At 36.3% G+C, this 20,830-nt stretch overlaps 1 protein-coding gene and 1 pseudogene across 1 annotated transcript; one reads left to right on the plus strand and one right to left on the minus strand.

Annotated features, from left to right (window-relative positions):
- Window positions 1–474: 474 nt before the first annotated feature.
- Window positions 475–10,334, plus strand: LOC123820370 (NKG2-A/NKG2-B type II integral membrane protein-like). Its single transcript, XM_045841060.1, has 5 exons — window positions 475–661; window positions 1,034–1,129; window positions 2,935–3,086; window positions 8,148–8,251; window positions 10,190–10,334. The coding sequence occupies exons 1-5, from the start codon at window positions 475–477 to the stop codon at window positions 10,332–10,334; spliced, it is 684 nt and encodes a 227-aa protein (XP_045697016.1).
- LOC123820368 lies at window positions 7,242–8,011 on the minus strand (annotated as a pseudogene).
- Window positions 10,335–20,830: the final 10,496 nt, after the last annotated feature.

The raw sequence follows: 20,830 nt of genomic DNA on the forward strand, positions 1-20,830 counted from the left end.
TTTACTAGACATGCCAACACGAATAGTGCCCCATCTTGAGGGCACTTAGTTTTTAATCATTATTCAATTTCAAATATATCATAAATGTTGTGTCTCTTTTTTCTAATATTGCATTTTATTTTTAATACTAGCCTTGTAATGGTGTTAAAATATTTTTGTGAAATCAGACTATAAATAAATAAAGATATTATGAAACTATTTTATTCATCACTAACATACAGCTTTTTATTGCTCAAACTAATAATACATTGTAAAATGTAGAATATTTCAAATATTGTATCTACCTGAGGCACTTGTTTAAAGGTGTAAGGAATTTACAACCAGAAATTTAGATTCTTCAACTGGGAAATGAGCCCAATACTCACCCTCCACCCCGCCCAGTGTCACTGTGAGGGATCTCTTCAGTGTGTGTGTCAGTTATTCGTAAGCACACATGGTGTAGAGCACAGTCTCAGCCAGCACTCAGCTGCAGACATGAGTGACCACAGAGTAACCTACACAGAACTGAATCTGGTTAAGGATGCAAAGAGACAGCACATGAAACCTAAGGGCACTAACGGCTCCACTCCAGGAACTGAGCAGGAACTAACCTATGCACAGTTAAATCTTCAAAATGCTTCTCAGAGTCTTCGAGGGAGTGACAAGAATGACCACTGCAGAGGTAACACATTCAACAGACACAGTATAACTGTTCTAGGATGTGCAGCTGGGTGCAGACATGATGGAAAGGGAAGAGGATACGCTCGCATATTTTTTTCATCTTAAGGATCAGGACTTGAAGTTGGCATATGTTATTCTCAGATAAAAGCTGAGGACTAATTTTATTCAGATATTTTTGTAAGTTGCAGTCTTTACCAGTAACTTGTAAAGCATTATATTTAGTGAAAATGCAGTGGTATATTCTGAGAGGAAGATTATGGCGGTAGATACAGGTTTGGTGTCCAAGTTTATGTACATGATTCTCTGTGTGTAAACTGTCCAAACAATTGTCTCCATCCCTCCTTTCTCAGTGTTTCCATTTCCCTCCCTGCAGCATCTCTGTCACCTCCAGAGAAGCTTATTGCTGGGATCCTAGGAGTCATCTGCCTTGTCCTAATGACCACTGTGGTAACAAGAGCTGTTATTCTCTGTAAGTAAATCATTGTAAGATTATATGAAACTCTTCACTTTTGTGTTCATCAGTGGCTCCAAACATTTCATAATATTATAGAATAGAACTTTCATTTTAAAGTAGGCCTTTAGAGTAAGTGCAAATTTGTTATTCTAAATTTGTCCAAAGTATAAACATCTGCATTATTTAGAAAAGTAGCATATTTAAGTCCTTTGTCTATTTTTTAATTGGGTTGTGTGTTGTCCTGGAGTGGAGTCATTGAGTTCTTTATATACTTTGGAGATTAAACCTTTTTTCAAGGTGTCATTGGCAAATATATTTTCCAAAATGTTCACAGAAGCACAATTCACAATAGCCAAGTGCTGGAAGTAACCTAACACTACCAGTAAATGAGTGGGTGAAAAACAAAACAAAACAAAACAAAACTGTGGTACATTTATAAAATGGAATACTATGCAGCCGAAAGAAAGAAAGATCTATCCTTTGCAACAGGATGGATGGATCTGGAGAGCGTTATGATAGGTGAAATAAACCAGGATGTGAAGGACAAATACCATACGATCTCACCCATAAGTGCAACCTAATCAACAAAACAAACAAGCAAGCAAAATGTAATGAGTAACATTGAGTTAAAAAACAAACTGACAGTCACTAGAGGGGAGAGGGATAATGGGGGAAAATATGGGAAGGTTTATCAAGGAACATGTTTAAAGGACACATGCACAAAGACAAAGGGGGTAAATTTGATAGTGGGAGGTGGGGACGGGGGCTGAGGTGGCGTGAAAATGGAGACAACTGCACTTGAACAACAATAAATATATAAACAATAAATAATAAATAAAAATTTCAAAAGTAGTATATACATATCTCCTATATATCCACATATATTCTTGTCTTATAATTCAAGGTGTGCTTTAGGACACTTTATTGAGAAAAAGAAATAAATTCTTCAAATTGACGAATCCAAACAGTGTAAGAGTTGCTGAAGTTTGGTTCTCAAGGCTTCTGAAATATTTTCTCCCAAATTATCATAGCTTAATTAATTTTCTTGATAGGATCAATTTTATTGGAGGTTATTTTAATCCTAGACAATATACCACATTTCAAAGTAAGAAACAAAAGTATTTTGATTTATATAGATCAACATTAATTTTTTATAATCATTACTTCTTTTTCTAGCTAATGCAATACTGGTGCAGAATAGTTCTTCTTTCTTGTACATAATGTAAGTTGTATATTATTTTAACAGGGAGCCAGATAGAGAACAAGAGAGGGAACCAGACAACTGGGAACCAGAAAGGTACACAATTATTTCTATGTACTGATATTAATACATTTCCTACCTTTTGTCTAACACAGTCAAAATTTATAGGTTCTTTTTTGGGGGGAGACAGGGGGAACATAAATTATAATACTGGGCAGTAAATGTACATAAATAATGAGTATAGAAGAGTATATTTCTTATGCAACAATATGAAGAAATATTCATTTAATTTCATCAGACTCGTCAATTGGTTGGAAGAAAATTTTGGTATTGTAAAAATGTGTTTTTTTTTCACTCACGTTCAGGACATATAGAAAGTGGATATTTTTATTTTGTGTATTTGCTTAATATGGGCACATGAACTAGGGAGTGAGAGCTTGGCCCTTCTCTGTGAGTGTGTGTGACTGTGTATGAGTTTATTATGCATTACATATACCAGTCTGTAGGGGTATATACATATACTGTGCTCTAATTTGTCCTTACCTATGCAAATATTGAAATTAATTTTCATTTTAAAATTCATTTTGTTCTTGGATAACAATACATAATATTTTCGCAGCAATTCATTGTGGTCGATGTCCACCAGAGTGGTTCACATATTCCAGCAACTGCTATTACATCAGCACTGAAGGAAAAACATGGAATGAGAGTTTGATGGCCTGCGCTTCTAAGAGCTCTAACCTGCTCTATATAGATAATGAAGAAGAAATGGTAAGATTTTTAGTGTTTCCAACATTTTATTTAAAAGAGTATTTTATGTTATATTTTATAGACTTCATTCATATTTTTGTATCTATCTCAAATGTATTGTAAAATTTTTAATATTTTGTTTGACTCTGTAATATTTTATTTATATTTCATGCCATTAATGCACATTTGATAATTTACAATTCTTGGTTTTCATGGACAATCAGGCTTCTATAAATGCTCCTTTCCTAAAGTAAACTTTGCTACTTAATTTTACCATGCGTCATGGATACTATAGATGTGCTTGTGCATGTTACAGACTGAAATTGGTCATGAAATAGGTGTTGCCAGCCCACTCATGTGAACTCTCTCATAAATTCTCCTCTCTCCTCACTTAACCAATGTTCTGAGATTTTATATTACAAATTATTTTTGCTCAATTTTGAATTTTATGTAATTGGAATAATTCATTATGCATTTTACATGTCTCCATTGAATCCCTCATGATTTTTTTCAATTAATCCACATCATTGAATGTAGTACCTGAAGTTTTTTAATTCTCACTGTTATATGGTATATACCAGCCATTCTTTAATCTATTCTACTCAATAGAGATGTTTACAATATGTGGTTATGAATAGTTATTTAATAAAAACCCTTGCATATGTCTTTTTTCCAAACAATATATAATATTTAAAACATATTAAAAATAACTTATCTACAACACCACATATATAAAGTGATATACTATAAATTCTATGTTTATAATAATATAATAATAATTTATAAATATAATTGTTATAATGCTATATGTATATAATTAAAATGTATTGCCTTTTTGTATCAGATTATAATTGCAGGGTATGTGTATGTGTAAATATATGTGTATGTAAATTATCCCAATTTCTATGTTATATAAATACACATTATATCCAGTAGTTTTGTGATTCAAAGCTTAGTACTGCCAGAAATTTTAATGCCATGAGCTCTAATCATTATACAAAAGCATCATTATGACATTGATAGGTATTTTCCTCATACTGATTAATTGAACATATTTCTCAGAGCACCATTCATTACGAATGTCTGTACTATGAGAATGAGAAGTGTCCATTCATGTCTCTTGAGCATTTCTCCTGTATGTTACCTGTAATTTTCCTTCTTAGAAGTAGTTATACTTTGAATGTGACTCTTTTGTGAATGTGTAAGATGCAAATGGATTTCTTGAATGTTAATTACATTTTTCTTCTCATAATGGAGTGTTTTAATGACCAGAACTTATCAAAGCTACTATAGTCCAATATCTCGTTTTGGGTGTTGGTGATTATTTTGGACATATTTCACAAGTTAGTCAAAATTCAGGAAGATAATCCACTGCTTATTCTTTTTAGTTTATCATTTTTCATTGATGGGTTTTTACATTTAGGTCTATAATACTTTGAGAATGTATATTTTTGAAATGCTGTGTTTGTGATGCTGTGTGGTAGAGGTGAAGTTTGTACTTTTCTGCATCATTACCTAGTTGATATGGCATAATTTATAGCAGATGATCTTTTCTCCATAAACAACTTTATATATGTGGGTCTATATATTTTAACATAAAATTTAAGAAGATGATCATTCATTGTGTCTCAAAATTATTATTTGGTGTTTTTCTGTCTCTATTCTCAGGCAATAATTACAATGATGTTGGTTTTACTTATAAAGTTCTAAAGGTTTTTAGAGGCTCTGTTAATTTTTCTCTCTCTCTCTACCTTCAGGAATTAATCATTTCTATCAGTCCAACTTTATTTCATCAATTCTTTCTTCTACATCTCAATATTTATTTAAATGTATTGAATATTATAATGTAGATAATGATTTTTCAACTGGTAATTTTGTTTTGTTCATTCATACAGTTTTTATTTCCTTAATTGTCCTGTCATAATTAGGGAAATATTTCATCATATTTCCATAGAGTTTTTGGAACATAGTTTTTAAAATACATTTTAGATAAATATTTATTTATAATAATTACTATTAAATATTTGGAAAACAAATCCAACATCTTATCCCAGTGAAAATTATTTTGTATGATTGATTTATCCCCCTGAGTTTGGAAGATATTATTTAGTTTCTTTGCACCGTTTTAAAATTTGGGTAAATTCACATTGTCAATAACATAGTATAATAAACATGTGTCCTCCTACATGCTTATTAGATTTATACTTTTGTAACTTCAGTAAACTATTACTGTAGAATCATCTCTTTTGAAGTGTGCTTACTCATTTTTTAAAAATTCTTATTATTATTTTACTTTTAGGCTCAATTATTGGGATTCCCCTTGGGCCTGCATAGCTTACTTGGCACCCAAGGATTTTTTAAAATGTTTTCAAATACCTCAAGTCAGTATGGCTCCACCCTCTGCTACTTGTTGTACTTGTGTGTGTATGTGTTTGTAAGGCAGTACTCATAATTTTAAAATCCATTCTCAAATAACTTTGAGTTACATTTTTTTATTGTATCATCTTTGTTTCTTCTACACAGTCAAACTTTTTACCCATCAACCAAGTACATGTAGGGAGTTAATATCATCTCTTGTACTGTGCTCTCACATTGAGTACCTACCTGCTATATTTATGGCTGGCACTGTGCTTGACACAGACTAGAAAAAGGATGGTCTTCCTCACTTTTAGTCTAGTAAATTCAGCCTTTGGCCTGAAGAAAGAGTGGGCAGTTTAACCACACCTTCCATAGCTAATCAGACTTCTCCTGTGGCAACACCAGTGATGTTTTTGCACTCCCCAAACAGTGAAAATTGAGTTTCTTACTCAGGAACTGAGATGGGGATCAGGGGGTTCATGGGAGCAGTCTTAGACATGAAGGCTACAAATTTGCTCTATTTTCACTGGAATCTCTAGCTTCTTTTTCCAATAATAAATACTCACATTATTTTTAATCTTTGATCAAATTTCAGAGATGTAAAATTGCAATGTTTGTCCATTCACCTAATCATTCTAATACATTTTCTTAATGTGTCCAATATATAAAACTATATTATAAAGTGAATCACTATAGCCTAGAAAAAATTAACTATACTTGGTTTTTCATTTCTGAAATCATCTTTAGATAGGTTGCAAATACACAATTTAGTTACTTAATATTTTATTTGATTCCATTTGAAGTCTCATAAAATACAAACTATAACCTATTTAATTATCTTTCTATATTCTGATTAGAATGTTAAAACAACATTGACATAGGCCCATTCCAGGTAGGTCAGCTGCTTATAACATCATCCAAAACCAGTCAGGGTGCTGGTTGATGCCCCATCATGCACATACAAGAAGCTGCCAAGGAATGCCACACTAAGTGGACTAACTGATTGCTCTCTCTCTCTCTTTCAAATAAATAAAAATAAAGTAATAAGCAACAACATTGATTTAAAAAGGGAAGTGAATTAATTGGCATACATGTAATTCCTTTTAAAATGAAGAATGTTAAAAATGATTATCTATGTCTGAATATTACATATAGCTCAAAAGCTTGTGCATTTTCAAACTTTTATCAAAAAGTTGTTTTTTTAAATGATCAGTTCTGAAAACAGTCACTGCAATGCAGACACAACATGGAGAATATAGTCAACAATATCCTAATAAATATGTGTGGTGTCAGTGTTAGATGGGCCCCAGGTCAATTGGGGTGCTCATCTCTCAAAGTATACACAGGTCCAAAACAATATTGAATGAGAACTGTAGGCAAAAAACAAATTTTAAAAAGTCACTCTTCAAAATGTGTTCTCTGAAAATATCAGTGTTACATTTTTCTAAGGCCAATTTATTAGTGTCCAAAATCATTCTCATTGTTTAACATTAACGAAATCTGCACCAAAATTCAAAACATACAAATAAAGACCATGGGCAAAAGCCTTATAATACATTCATTACAAATATAAAGGTTGCCCTGACTGGTGAGGCTCCAGGGGCATGGCTCTGTAAAGGGAAATGTCACTGGTTGGATTCTCAGTCAGAGCACGTGCCTGTGTTTTTGCAGGATGAGTCAGGGATCCAGCACAGGAGAGGCAGCTAATTGATGTTTCCCTTTCTCCCTCTCTTCCTCTTTCTCTAAAAATAAATACAAATGTTAAAAAATAAATAAAATATAATATAAAGGTTTAGACTTTTGTTTTAATCTCCCATACTAGTGCAGTTGTAGATTTGTAGTTTTCTTTGAAGTCTTGTGCATTTCACAGCGACATGAATGGTTCTCTTTCTCATATTCTACTGCCCTTGACGGGTGCTGGTTGGCTTGTTGCACATGCACCCCTGCACTTTCAACTTGGCTTCTATGTGATTACACCTCATTGCTCATGAATTTTCATTCCCAGATCTTTAAAAAGTTTATCAATATCCATAATATCAGCTTCAAGTTGCCTAAAAGAAGTCTCTCTGATGAATGAGATGGAGGTCATCCTCTGTAATTCCCTCATCCTGCACTTGACCTTGAGAGTGAGTTTGGCTTTTCCAGAACACAGGATTCCTTTTTTTGAGCTCTCCTCAGGAATTCCACCAGATGCTCTGGCACAGGCTCCCCACTCATGCAAAGCACTCTTTCCCTCTCTCAGCTGCTGGCCTTTGGAGAGTTGATCAGTTATGTTGTGAATTCAGCCACTAAAAATTAACCTGTGTTTTTCTTTCACACTGTTCACTGAGGGTGATGGGAAGAGATACAGACTGTTCCATGGACTTCTATGTTCCTTTGACCAGTTGGCTTTAATATGGTTGCTTCTTGTGCAGCTGTTGTCTCCAGTCAGGTGATTCTTAATGTGTTCCGCATTGATTCAGAGTCCTTTATTTTTCTACACAAGGTCGTGTGATCTTTGCATGTTGGATATGCTGGACCAGCTGGGTGGGGTGACCAACAAGTCCTAGATCTCAGGATGTGACTGATTGCTTATTCACTAATGCCATCAGATGTTGATGGGCTGTACAGTTTATATAGACGTCACCTCCTCCTCTAACTATGAGTGAACTTGATTTGTTTTTACAAATACAGATTAATATACCAGCTTTTACTTAATTTTTTATAAAATTTGTTTTCTCATAGAAGTTTTTGAACATATTTGAAATAGTTCCATGGATTGGATTGTCCCAGAGAAATAATACTAATTCTTGGGCGTGGACAACTGGCACAACTCTCTCTCCTGAACTGTAAGTTTCTTTAGAACTCACATATTTATTCCTTCATGCTTTCAAATCAGGAACTAATCTTAGAAATAAAAAGCAATGTGTACACAGTATGTGAAAAAATATTTAAGTGTTTTTTTAGAAAAGTTTAAGAAATATTAAGATTTACTATGAAACTATTACTGTGAATAGTTTATTTATTAAAATGTTAACATATATCACCAGATTAATAATTTCTTATCTCTGCATTTCAGGTTTTCAAAAACTTCAGAGTTGGACAAGAATTGTGTAACTGGAAATTTTAAGGCACACATATTCCGTTCTGAATCCTGTTTAGTAAACACTAAGTATATTTGTAAGCACCAGTCGTATTAGCTTACCTAAATTTGGTATAATGTTACTCTCATCATCCCTACAGAACAAATTTCTAGCTTCTTCAGAATGCTGCAATTATTTTTGTAAAACTGATTTTTAAGAAATTATTTTCAGACCAGTTACGGTTTCACCAGAAAAATGAAAGGAAGGCACTGACATTTCCCATGTTCCCCCTGTCCACCTGGATGCAGAGCAACCCCATTATCAGCATCACTCAGCAGAGTGGGACATTTGTTACTGAGAATGAGTCTATACTGACACACCGTGGTCACTTAAAGTCCGTAGTTTTTCTTATCCTTTATCCTTGGTATTGGAGAATTGTTTTAAAATCTATATTTATGTTAATCTTTAAAATATATATCCAGATACCTATTAAACATTTTTAAATCTTTTGTTACTTATTAAATATATCAAGTATAAATTATGAATTATAATATTAAGTGTTGTTATATCTAAGTCTACAGTAACATGAATAATTATAGACATATCTTGAATATAATTTTCCTAGCCTTTGAATATTGAAAATGAGGACTGAACATACCAGGATAACAAGGTATGTATGGCAGTTGAGTCAGAAGAGAGAAATCACGGATGATTTAATGAATTATTAAGTATTTGGGGGGCATAGCCTGCAGAGAAGAGTAGAAGAACATTACAAAATGTACTGTAGGGTTAATCAAAGAAGATTACCAAATGGAAGGATTATATGATACCCAGGGCTTCCTCCTCAGTACAGTGCTGGGGTCCAGCCTCAGCTGGGCACTGGGAACCGCCTTGCCTGGTATTGGAAGCTGTAACCCCCGCCAAGGCTAAGACTGAGGGAGTGGCCTTGGACTGTAAACCAGCAAGGAGACAAAAGCTTATCTCCCTGGCAGGAGCACTGCTTCTGCTGCTTCATTCATAACTGAACCCCAAAGCTTGGTTGCTAGCCAATGATGGGTAAGATTCACCAAGGGGGGAATGATCTAAGATAGGCACAATCACATGGGAGGCCCCCAAGGAAGGACTTTGGGGGCTACAGCAAAAGGGGGTAATGGACCCTTGCTCCTCAGCTATGATATAGCCTGAGTCCTCTTTGTCTAGAAGAAAATGTCCTTATCCCTTGGCTGCCTTAGTTCCCTTGCTCCACCTAAGCCTGAAACAATGACAGGGTGGTGCAGCTATGTGCTGAAAAGGGCAAGTTCCCTGGGTGATCAGGCCTAAGAAAGAATATGTAAGATCCTGTGAACCTGCTTTGTTTAGAATGCTCTCAGTTGAATGATAAGGGTCCAAGGAAGAAGTAAGTTTGTTCTTTCAAGTTTTATAGCTCTTTGACCCTGACTCAAAATAGGTCCTCAGACTTCCTTGTTATCTATTGTTTGATCCCTACTTCCTAGCAATGAGTAAGGAGCTTTTACCTGAATTCTTATTTCATATGATACCAATAAAAAGCCTCTCTGGAGGGGGAACAGGGTGCTCTCCCCATGTGAGGAGTGGCCAAGCGGTGTCCTCCAGGAGAGAAGGTGGCCAAAGGCACTCCCATGTGAGGAGTGGCCCTTCTGTTCCTCTTCACCCACAGGACCTGGTTGTCTCTGTGTATGTTTTTAGCGTGTTTAGACGAATATCCGCAGTCCAGATGGATACTGCAGGCCAGTATCCTCTACAGCAGGGTCTCAGAGTCCCTGAAGGATGCACAGCTAAGGCAAAGAGACAGACACCAGATGTGGTGCCAGAGGACAGCCAGGCTCTCTAGACCTGACTGACTCACCAAGAAAAATCAATCTTTATTTTTATAGGGGAGGTTACACAATATTCAATACATAATATGGTTATTAAAACAAAAACGGTTACCATAGAAATAACTTCGGAAAGTACAGAAGGTTTTACAGATCAATCATGTTAAACAAAGAAATAACCAAAAAGTACAGGAAGTCCCAAAGATCGACCATATTAAACAAAGGTTACTTTAAACAAGATGGTCATTAATCAGATAGCCAATGATCTCTATGAGCACAAACTTTCTAATGCTGATTATAATTAAATATCTACTAAATTTCTATAGATTGGTCAAAATCAAAGGGGTATAAGGAGTGATTTAAAAATTAGTTATTGTTTATAGAAATTAGATTGTCTAAATTAGGTAAATGATTTTTTATCTAGATCTGTTAACTACATATCTGGGGGGGATATTATATTTCCATGTACTAAGATTATTATATTTAAATGAAAACTTCTTCCTCTTCTATTTACCTGGTCCCATCAATAACCGCTCCTGCCCAGGGCATGGGAAAGGCAATGGTTCTAATAAATCTTGAGCTTTTGAATGGTGACTCCCTAGACATTCATATCAAAGGCCTCCTACAGCGTTCTGGCAGCTAGTCTGCCTATAGTTTAAATCTATCCTTAATTTTCCAGGTGGTGGGAGTGGGCAGCATTATGATTATTAGGGGCTTCTAGTTTGTGGTCAGCAAGCCATTTCATGCAGAATCAGAGGCATCATGCTCAGAGGCAAGGTTTTCTGTTATAAAGCACAGGTGTCCAAAAATCTCACCACCTGATGCTAATAGGGACAAGGCATACAGGAAGAGATAGATAGACAGGAGATCTGACCAGTCACCTCTGCTGTGCAGATGCGTCTCACCCGACCCAACTGTGTCAAAGTTCAGCTGTTTGTCAGCTCCGCACAGTACTAGGTTTCAGACTTTCTGCCAGACAGTGTCAATACAGAAAACTCTCCAGCAGACACATTCACTGGATGGCTCTAGGAGTGAGCAGGTCCCAGTCCACAGGCTGATGTGGGTGAGGATGGATCTCATACTGTGACTGACAAGTAGGACAACTTCTCTGACAAGTGTCAGCAGGCCCAGGCTGGGGAAGGGGAGCTCTGGCTGTCACTAGTACCAGAGACTTGCTAGAAGGTGACTACCACAAGAACTTCCTGCATGCATGCAGATGTCAGCCACAGCACTGGAGCCAAAGGAGAGAAAACAGCATGAAACCAGGAAGAGGAGTCCTTTCTCCCAGTGCCCTTCACTGACAAAAGGTCAAGTGAGCTGACTGGAGAAGAGATTGTAGGATCTGCTGCCATGATCTCAGAAAGTGCAATGCATATAAATTTGGAGCTTAGAATATTAATTTTTTTTGCTCCAGTAACTTTCTTTATTTTGAAATAAACAAATAAAGGTGGAATTTAGATAAATTTTACTATTTATCAAAGTAATTATTTGTTAATCTAATCATGATTAAAATGCATAAAAGTCCGTTTTGCACCTTGTTTCAACCCCCCCCCTTGTTATTGCCCATGTGTCCTTTGTAATAGTTCCTGCAATCCCTTCACCCTTTTCCCCTACAATCCCCTCCCCGCTTGCCTCTGATCACTGTTAGCCTGTTCTCAATTTCAGTGACTTTGGTTATATTTTGCTTGCTTGTTCGTTTTGTTGATTAGGTGCCTATTTAATTGTGAGACCATATAGTATTTGTCTTTCGCCACCTGGCTTATTTCACTTAGCATAATGCTCTCCAGTTCCATCCATGCTGTTGCAAAGGGTAGCAGCTCCTTCTTTTTTTCTGCTATGTAGAATTCCATTGTGTAAATGTACCACAGTTTCTTGATCCATTCATTTACTGATGGGCACTTGGGTTGCTTCCAACACTTGGCTATTGTAAATTGTGCTGCTATGAACATTGGGGTACATAGGTTCTTTTGGATGCGTGTTTCTGGGGTCTTACGATATAATCCTAGTAATGGAATTGCTCTGTCAAAAGGCAGATCCATTTTTAGTTTTCTGAAGAAATTCCATACTGTTTTCCATAGTGGCTACACCAGGCTGCATTCCTACCAACAGTGCAGTAGGGTTCCCTTTTCTCCACAACCTCTCCAACATTTGTTGTTTGTTGCTTTGTTTATGATGGCCATTCTGACTGGTGTGCAGTGGTGTCCCGTGTGGTTTTAAGTTGCATCTCTCTGATGGCTAGCAATACTGAACATCTTTTCATATGTCTCTGGAACCTCTGTATGTACTCCTCAGAGAAGTGTCTGTTCAAGTCCTTTGCCCATTTTTAATGGGTTGCTTGTCTTTTTAGAGCAGAGTCTTGTGAGTTCTTTATATAAGTTGGAGATCAAACCCTTGTCTGAGGTATCATTGGCAAAGATGTTTACAAGACTTGTACTCAGAAAACTACACAACACTAAAGAAAGAAATTAAGGAAGACACAAACAATTGGAAACATATACCATGTTCATGGATTGCAAGAATTAACATCATCAAAATGTCCATACAACCCAAAGCAATTTATAGTTTCAATGCAATACCTATTAAAGTACCAATGGCATATTTCACAGATAGAGAACAAACAGTTTAAAAATTTATATGGAACTCTAAGTGACCCTGAATATCTGCAGCAATTTTGAGAAAAAAGAGCAAAGTAGGAGGGATCACAATACCTGATACCAAACTGGATTACAAGGCCACTGTAATCAAAACAGCCTGGTATTGGCATAAAAACAGGCACATGGACCAATGGAAGAGAATAGAGAGCCCAGAAATAAACCCAAGTCTCTATGGTCAATTAATATTTGACAAAGGGGGCAGCAGCATAAAATGGGGCTAAAATAGTCTCTTCAATAAATGGTGTTGAAAGAGCTGGACAGCTACATGCAAAAAATGAAACTTGAGCACCAACTTACACCATACACAAAAATAAATTCAAGGTGGATAAAAGATTTAAATATAAGTCATGACATCATTAAAGTCCTACAGGAGAATAAAGGCAGAAAAATCTCAGATATTCCACGAAGCAACATTTTCACTGATATGTCCTCTAGAGCAAAGGACATATGGGAAAGAATAAACAAATAAGATCTCATCAAAATAAGAAGCTCCTGCATGACTAAAGAAAACAGCATTAAAATGAAAAGAGAACCAACCATATAGGACAGCTTTTCTGTTCTTTTGTGTTAATGAATTGCATGGTTTAAAGACCATACTTTTCATCCCATGATTTTCTGACCTCAATTATTTTCAGAATATAACAGGTAATAAGTAATGATGTTGTTCATGGGGTTTCAAAAATTGCACCTACACAATGAGATCAAGCCACATTACAGAATGTCTTTATTTTTGCAAATACAATTTTACTTTAATTTTTATATTTCAATTACAGTTGATACCCAATAGCATTGTAGAGTAGTTTCAGGCATACAACATAGTGGTCAGACCCTTATATAACTTATGAAGTGATCCCTAGTAAGTCTAGTCCCTACTGTGTACTTTATGTGATAATTTGAATATTATTAACTATATTTCCTATCCTTTACATCCTCATGACAATTTTGTAACTACCAATTAGTAGAATTTTCTTTTAGAATTTCTCATATGCAGCAGGGTTGCATATCAACTGAAAGTTTTACAATCTGTTGTTTATTTGTTACCTTTTTTCCTTTTGGTAAGAACAGTTCAGATCCATGTCTGAGTGAACTTCAATTATACAATACAGTGTTTCTGACTGTAGCCACTGTGTGATACATTAGGTCCTTGGGCTTCTTTATCTTCCAAATGAGAGTTTGTACCTTTTTCCAATTTCTCCTTAAATTCTTACTCCAAGCCCCTGACAACCACTGTTCTCTGAATTTGTTATTTTTAAATTTCACCTGTAAATGATACCCTGCAGCATTAGTCTTTCCTCATCTCACTTATTTCACTCAGCAAAATGCCTTCAGGTTCATCCTGGTCATAAGAGAGAAATTTCTTTTTTCATAGCTGAATGATATATCATTGTGTGTGTGTGTATAATTTCTTTTAATCCATTCATCTATTAAACACACTTAGGTTGCTTTCATACCTTAATTATGGTGAATAATGCTTCAAGGAACTTGGGAATACAGATACTTCTTCAAAATAATTATGTCTTTCTTTGGATATATACCCAGAAGTGGGGTTGGTGGACCATATGGTACTTTCCATTATAACTTCCCAATGATGGTTAAGCATTTCCCCTTTTCTTGATACAATATGAGACTGATAAAAAGATTTCCATTTGATACATCCTAGGTGACTCCCATTAAATGATTTATTTCTTCTGAGACTCATGTGTCATTTCTCTTGTGTTTTCAAAACTGTTCTTTGTTCCCTCCGCCATTTTGGTTGTATGACATTTTTAAAAATTATATTTGTTTCTTTCTACATAGTTATAACTACAGTGATACATAGGAAGAAAACAAGTTGGCTTTTGTCATTTACAACAAATATTTCTATTAAAATACAGACAGCTATTTGTGATTAGAGTATGAATTAATGAATAATAAAATGAGTAGCAATTTCACATTTCAATCTCTTACATTATAGTATAGTACAATGTTGTTTAGTGTTTTCTCCTCCTCAGAGACACTTATTTTAATCAGGGGAAATATAAATTCCTTATATGCAAATAACAAATTTAATGCAGTCATTTAAAAACAACAAGGGCAGAGAGATTGAGGAGGTAAGTTTGGGCATTAATATTTGTGATAGTTATCCTAAGTTGAAAATGAAGTCATTCCTCAGAATATTAGTGACAAATATCTTTGAGTACCTATTGCTAATGAGACTTGATTTTATCTTTTTCCATTATAATTAAGAGAGAGGAGTGTATAAATAAATTTAAGTAATGCCAGCATTAACAACACTGTCCAAGATTAGGACTAAAACACCTAAGATCCTCTTAACAAGGCCTAAATTTTCAGTGTTTGTATATTTTAAGGTGGAGGTAAGTTAAGAGTAGGGTGGGCAACTTTTTTTTGTCCCAGAAATCTTTGGGAATATACAAGTGACTTCTCTGGGGCACTTACAAATGCACAAACTAAACCACACTCTGGAAGCTCACAGTCTCCTATATTCTGGAGGTATGTATGAGATGAACCATCTTAAAATTGCCCAAGTGTAAGAATTTCCTGTTCAAACTTTAAGTGACACAATGATGAGAAATCTACTTTTTTCTAATTTTGCCTCACTCTCAGTGTTCAGAGGGCAGTGTGTGAGGACCACACACACTGCTTGTAGATGGAAGTCAGCAGGTCTCCTGTGAAGGATGCACGACTTTCTGGCTCCCAGAGGTATGTGTCTCTACTCTCCTGTGTCCCTGTGTCTGAAAGAGACTCCTGTGGCAGGAATTGTTACACTGTCTGGTATAAGTTAAAATAATAACGTCAACTGTGTTATAATAATTAACTGGAGAGTTTATAAATGTAGATTGAGTATTAAGTGTTTTACATGGATTGTATGTCACATATTTTCATTCCCACTTTAATTAGCAAACTAGGTTGCTAGACACTACTTACTAAACGTTGTACATTGTAAATTTCAAAGATAGACTGTATTCCAAATCTCACTGACTGCAGCATCCAGTGACTGAATTATTAAATTGCATTTTCTGATTTATTACATTTTACTACACACTAAAGCTGCCTTCACAAAATTTGAAAGCCAAGGGATTTTTCTGGACATTTGCAGCAACAGTGTTCCCCCATAAATGATCAAAACATTTATTTATCTTTTTTTGTGATTTCATATCTTAACCATTACATAAATTATAAGTTACTGGTATAAAGTATTTTAAATAATCCTTTAATGTTCTATTGTTATTATTACTTACTGAGTTTTGAATGGCTTTGAATAGTCAAATACATCTGAAGAAAAAGAATGAAGCAGGGATATCACACTTCCTGATTTCAAACTGTAATATAAAACTATAGTCATAAAATCCTGTATGATCTCACATGTAAAAACCAAAAATGACAACAAAAACAAGTCATATGAAAAGAGATCAGACTAGCGGTTCCAAAGGTGGGGATTTTGGAAGACAATGAATTAAAAGGTGGTCTAAAAGTCAAAGATCAGCTCTAAATTAAATAAGTACTAACGATGTAAGTACAACATGACTATCACTAACCCTGCTGTGAGATACACAGTACATTCCCCAGTGTCTGTGGGGTGTACATTACAAGACTCCCAGGAAATGCCTGAAACTGTAGAAAGTACTGAACGCTACTGTGTACTATATTTTTCCTAAACATACACCTATGATAAAGTGTAATTTATAAATTAGCATATTAAGAGATTAACAATAATAATAACACAGAATGATTATAACAATATAAAGTAACACAAATTTTGTGAGTGTGGCCTCACTATCTCTCTCAAAATATTTTACTGTGCTGTACTCACCCTCCTTTTCCTTGTGATGACCTGAGATGAGAAAATGCCTACGTGATAATATGATTTGAGTTGAATGACATAAGGATTGGGACATAGCATAGGTTGGTGGTGACCTTCTGTGAATACCACAGATAAAATGATATTAGTTTTTGATGATGTTAGATCATCAACTCATGAGAATGTTGATGATTGAGAATGTTGATGGTCGGGTGTCAGGAGCAGACCATTTCAGTGGTTAGAGGTAGAGAGTTAGAGAGGTTTTTGCTGAATAGTTTTGGTAGGATACTATATTTGGAAGTTGCCATGTCTTTCTTTGCATTTCATGAACATGATGCTGCAAAGGTTGTAAACCTTCAGTGATCATATGGGTAACTTTAATGCTGCATCCCACACAATGAATTAATTCCAGGAGATTCATCAAATAAAGGAGAGTTGAAAACAAGCACTGTGTTACCACAACAGCCTTTCTCAGCAATATTTAACAGAGGTGCTGCAATAACATATAAAACATTCAATACCTGACTATTTAGTCAGGGACCTTGACCTCTTTTCCCTTAGACTGTCAAAATTAAGAAAATGACAACAACCAACACAACAATATCCACCCTGTGTGAATGCATTTTCTTCAACCATAAATATACAGGTCATTAATAGAGTTTAATCTTCTTGATCATGTCTCATAATAAGTTTGTGTGTGATTGGTTAACTCTTGGTACAGAAATCCAGAAAGTATCCAGCCATGTAATATGAAAAGTAGAGACACTTATTAAGGGAAATACTAGATATAAAAAATCTTGTACAAAGGACAATGACGTCTCAGTCTCCTTCAAAGCAGGCACATTGGGACCTCACACAGTTCTCCCAGCATCTCTTCCACTGTTCAAAATACTCTGCAAAATCCTTTCTTTGATTTTTCATCAAATGTGCTGTTCTGTTCTCCTGAATCTAATAAGTGGTCTGAAATTTCTTCCCTTTCAAAGGTGATTTTAATTTTGGAATATTCAGAAGTTGCAGGGTGCTAAATCTGGGCCATCAGGGTGCTGAGTTACCTGAGTGATTTGTTTCACCAAAAATAACTCTGCATGAGATGTGATGCATGAGCAGGCACACTGTTGTGATGAAGCTGAAATCACCAGAAGCTCATAGCTGCTGCCATTTTTGTCCTATTGCATAACTCAAATGACAAAGGACATTGAGGCAGTACTTATTAATGGTTCAGCCTCCAGGGGTGTACTCATGATGGATACCACCTTCCCAATGAAAAACCACAGTCAATGTGGTCTTGACCTTGCTGCAACTTTGCTGTGCCTTCCTCATGCTTGGAGAACCAGGTGACTTCCATAGTGACAACTGGGCCTGCATTTCTGGATCACAGCCACAGACCGAGATTTCATCTCCAGTTTTGACCATCCTGAGAAAATCTGGTTGATTGGTAGTAGTTTGAATCAGTCATTAGCCAGTGCAGCATGTTATTCCTCCTGCTCAGGTAGCAGAAGCGACTGAAGGGATTTTCCCATGCTAAGATCCTGCATCAAAGTCTAAGACACAGAGGAGGAAGATGGCAGTGAGGTAGGAGGGAGCAGATTCCACTGCTTCCTACACATGTGAGAAAATCATAGCTGATCTACAGAGGAAGAGAGCAAACTGCCAGCAGTACCCCAGCATATATGAAAATAGGAGACCAAAAATTGTAGAGGATGTTGAAGAACCAAATGGTAAGGAGAGTACTTCAGGAAAACAATGTCCCAGTGACCAGTGTGGGGACAAGGGTGGCTGCAACCCCAGGCCCCTCACCCCCTGGGTCTGCCACAGGGCTCTTGGGAGAGAGCTGGGTCAACTGCTCCCTCCCCAGCCAAACAAGGTTTAAACAGCACTGGAAGAGACCTGGTTTCTTGAAGTGGAGAGGGAAATATGGACTAAGTAACCAACACACAGGGACTGTGCACACCCACAGAGCCTGTGGATGCCTGCCTGGGAGAGTTGAGAGTTGGGCCTTAAGGGGCCCTGACCCAGATAGTCCCCAGTCTGGCTGGAGAATTGGGCTGTGCAAGAGGCCAGGCCATTGTATGGAGTGGCAGGCTTAAGGAGGAGGAATTTCTCAACAAGCAAAAGTGAAAAAAGAGACACTGTTTGGGGAATACTCCTGCAGCAGTCACTCTGGCCTCCTCCCCATCCAGTCGGGCAGTTCTGAAGCCTGTAACCCTGGGAAGAGTGTGCGCCAGAACCTGTGGGACCTGACTCCACCTTGCCAAGTGAGAGTGCCCACAAACAGGGAGAGTGCGCTCTGTAGAAGGCCAGGAGCCCACATTTGTAACCCTGGGGAGAGTGTGCTCTGAGGAAGGCCTGGATCCCACACCAAGGGCCTAGGGAGAGGCCCCAGGCTAGCCCTGGGGAGAGTGCACACTAGGCTGACTGAATGCTGATCAGGAAGGGAGAAAGACAAATACCATATGACCTCACCTTTAACAGGAACCTAAACAACAAAACAAACAAGCAAGCAAAATATCACCAAACACACTGCAATAGAGAACAGGCTGACAGAGACCAGAGGGAAAGGGGAGGGAATTATAGAGGAACAGGGGAAGGGTTTACAGGAACAAGTATAAAGGACACAGGGAAAAAAACTAAGGGTGGGGGGTGAAAATGGGAGGGAGGTGGGGAGGGATGAGGTGATGGGTTCAGATGGGAGTAAAAAACAGAAAACTGTACTTGACAAACAATTAAAATTAAAAAAAAAAATCTAAGACACAATAGTTTTTGGAATCCCCAGATCAGCTGCTTGTTCATGCATTGTCACTTGCCCATCTTTGTTGATTGCAGTCCTTACATGCTCAACATTCTCATGTGTTTTGTTGGTTGTAGACCTTCCAGGACATGGGTTACTTTTACTAGACTCTCGACCACCTTTGAAGCCTTTCTGCCACACTTTATTGCTTGCTCTGCACTCATTGCACCATCTTTGAAAGCTTTCTGAATCATCCAAGTAGTTTCCATGGAGGAATGTTTAAGCTTATCACAAAATTTGGTGTAGGTTCATTGCTCTATACTTCCTCAGTCATTCTGAATGTGACAGCCACACAGTACACATGCTCAGTCAGTGGAGTCTGCTGCCCCCACTGAATAGTGCAGTGCAGTTTTCATTGTTCACACATATGCATTCCAGTCCACTATCCTTGGCTGCCATGTTACAATGGTGTCATGCAAACCATTCTCATTACATTAACAATGGCTGGACTTTTTTCAGACAGAACTCATCATATATAATTATGGGCACCTGATATTTTAAAAAGTCACATTGAAGTAAAAAGAGTAGGTAATAGTATTATTATTTTTATAAGTCAATTAAAATTATACCTACATTTTTTCACATCTGCAAAAAATACTTTTTGGTGTGTCACAGGATTTTAGTAATTAGTTAATTGTGCCATTACAGGTGAAAGGTTGAAAATCACTGGTCAAATGACACAGTCAGCTGCTATGTGATTAATAGTTGGGTAACACAAACACTTTGAATATCCTGTGTATTCCTTATTTCTTTTAATTCTCACTCTATGAGAAGGTGGATGTTAGCTGAACCTATTGTGATAATCATTCTGCAACAAATGCAAGTCAAACATGAAGTAAATTTTTGTTTCTTTTGATGCTCATGTGTCATTTAAATTGTCTTTCAGAAGTCTACTTTTTCAATCCTTCCTATTTTTAATAAGGAAAAGCATTAAATTACCTTATTTCCCCCTTACATAGTTAGATTTGTGCTATTGTCATTTAAAACAAATATTCCTATTAAATTACAGACAATCAGTAGTGATTTGAAAATTAATCATCAAAAATATAATTAGTAGTTAAGAAACAATTTAATCTCTGCCATGGTGATACAGTTCAATATTGTTTAATGTTTTATCTTTCACAGAGATATTATCTTTACCAAGGGAAATCTAAATAACAGTTAATAACAATAAAATGAATGAAGGATCTTAAGAACTAAGGCAAGAAATTGAGAAAAAAGTATGGGATTAGTGATTGTGACAGTTACCATAGCAGTGAAAATTAGTGATTT

The sequence above is a fragment of the Phyllostomus hastatus genome, unplaced genomic scaffold, assembly GCF_019186645.2.
Source record: "Phyllostomus hastatus isolate PE091 unplaced genomic scaffold, TTU_PhHast_1.1 phas_contig_347, whole genome shotgun sequence".
Classification (NCBI taxonomy): domain Eukaryota; kingdom Metazoa; phylum Chordata; class Mammalia; order Chiroptera; family Phyllostomidae; genus Phyllostomus; species Phyllostomus hastatus.

Bases quoted from the DNA above. Each gene is read 5' to 3' on its own strand.
- LOC123820370 (XM_045841060.1), top strand. From the start codon at position 475: ATGAGTGACCACAGAGTAACCTACACAGAACTGAATCTGGTTAAGGAT. The intron at 1,130-2,934 runs GTAAGTAAATCA...ATATTTTCGCAG, and splicing joins AACAAGAGCTGTTATTCTCT to CAATTCATTGTGGTCGATGT. The intron at 8,252-10,189 runs GTAAGTTTCTTT...GTATGTTTTTAG, and splicing joins ACAACTCTCTCTCCTGAACT to CGTGTTTAGACGAATATCCG.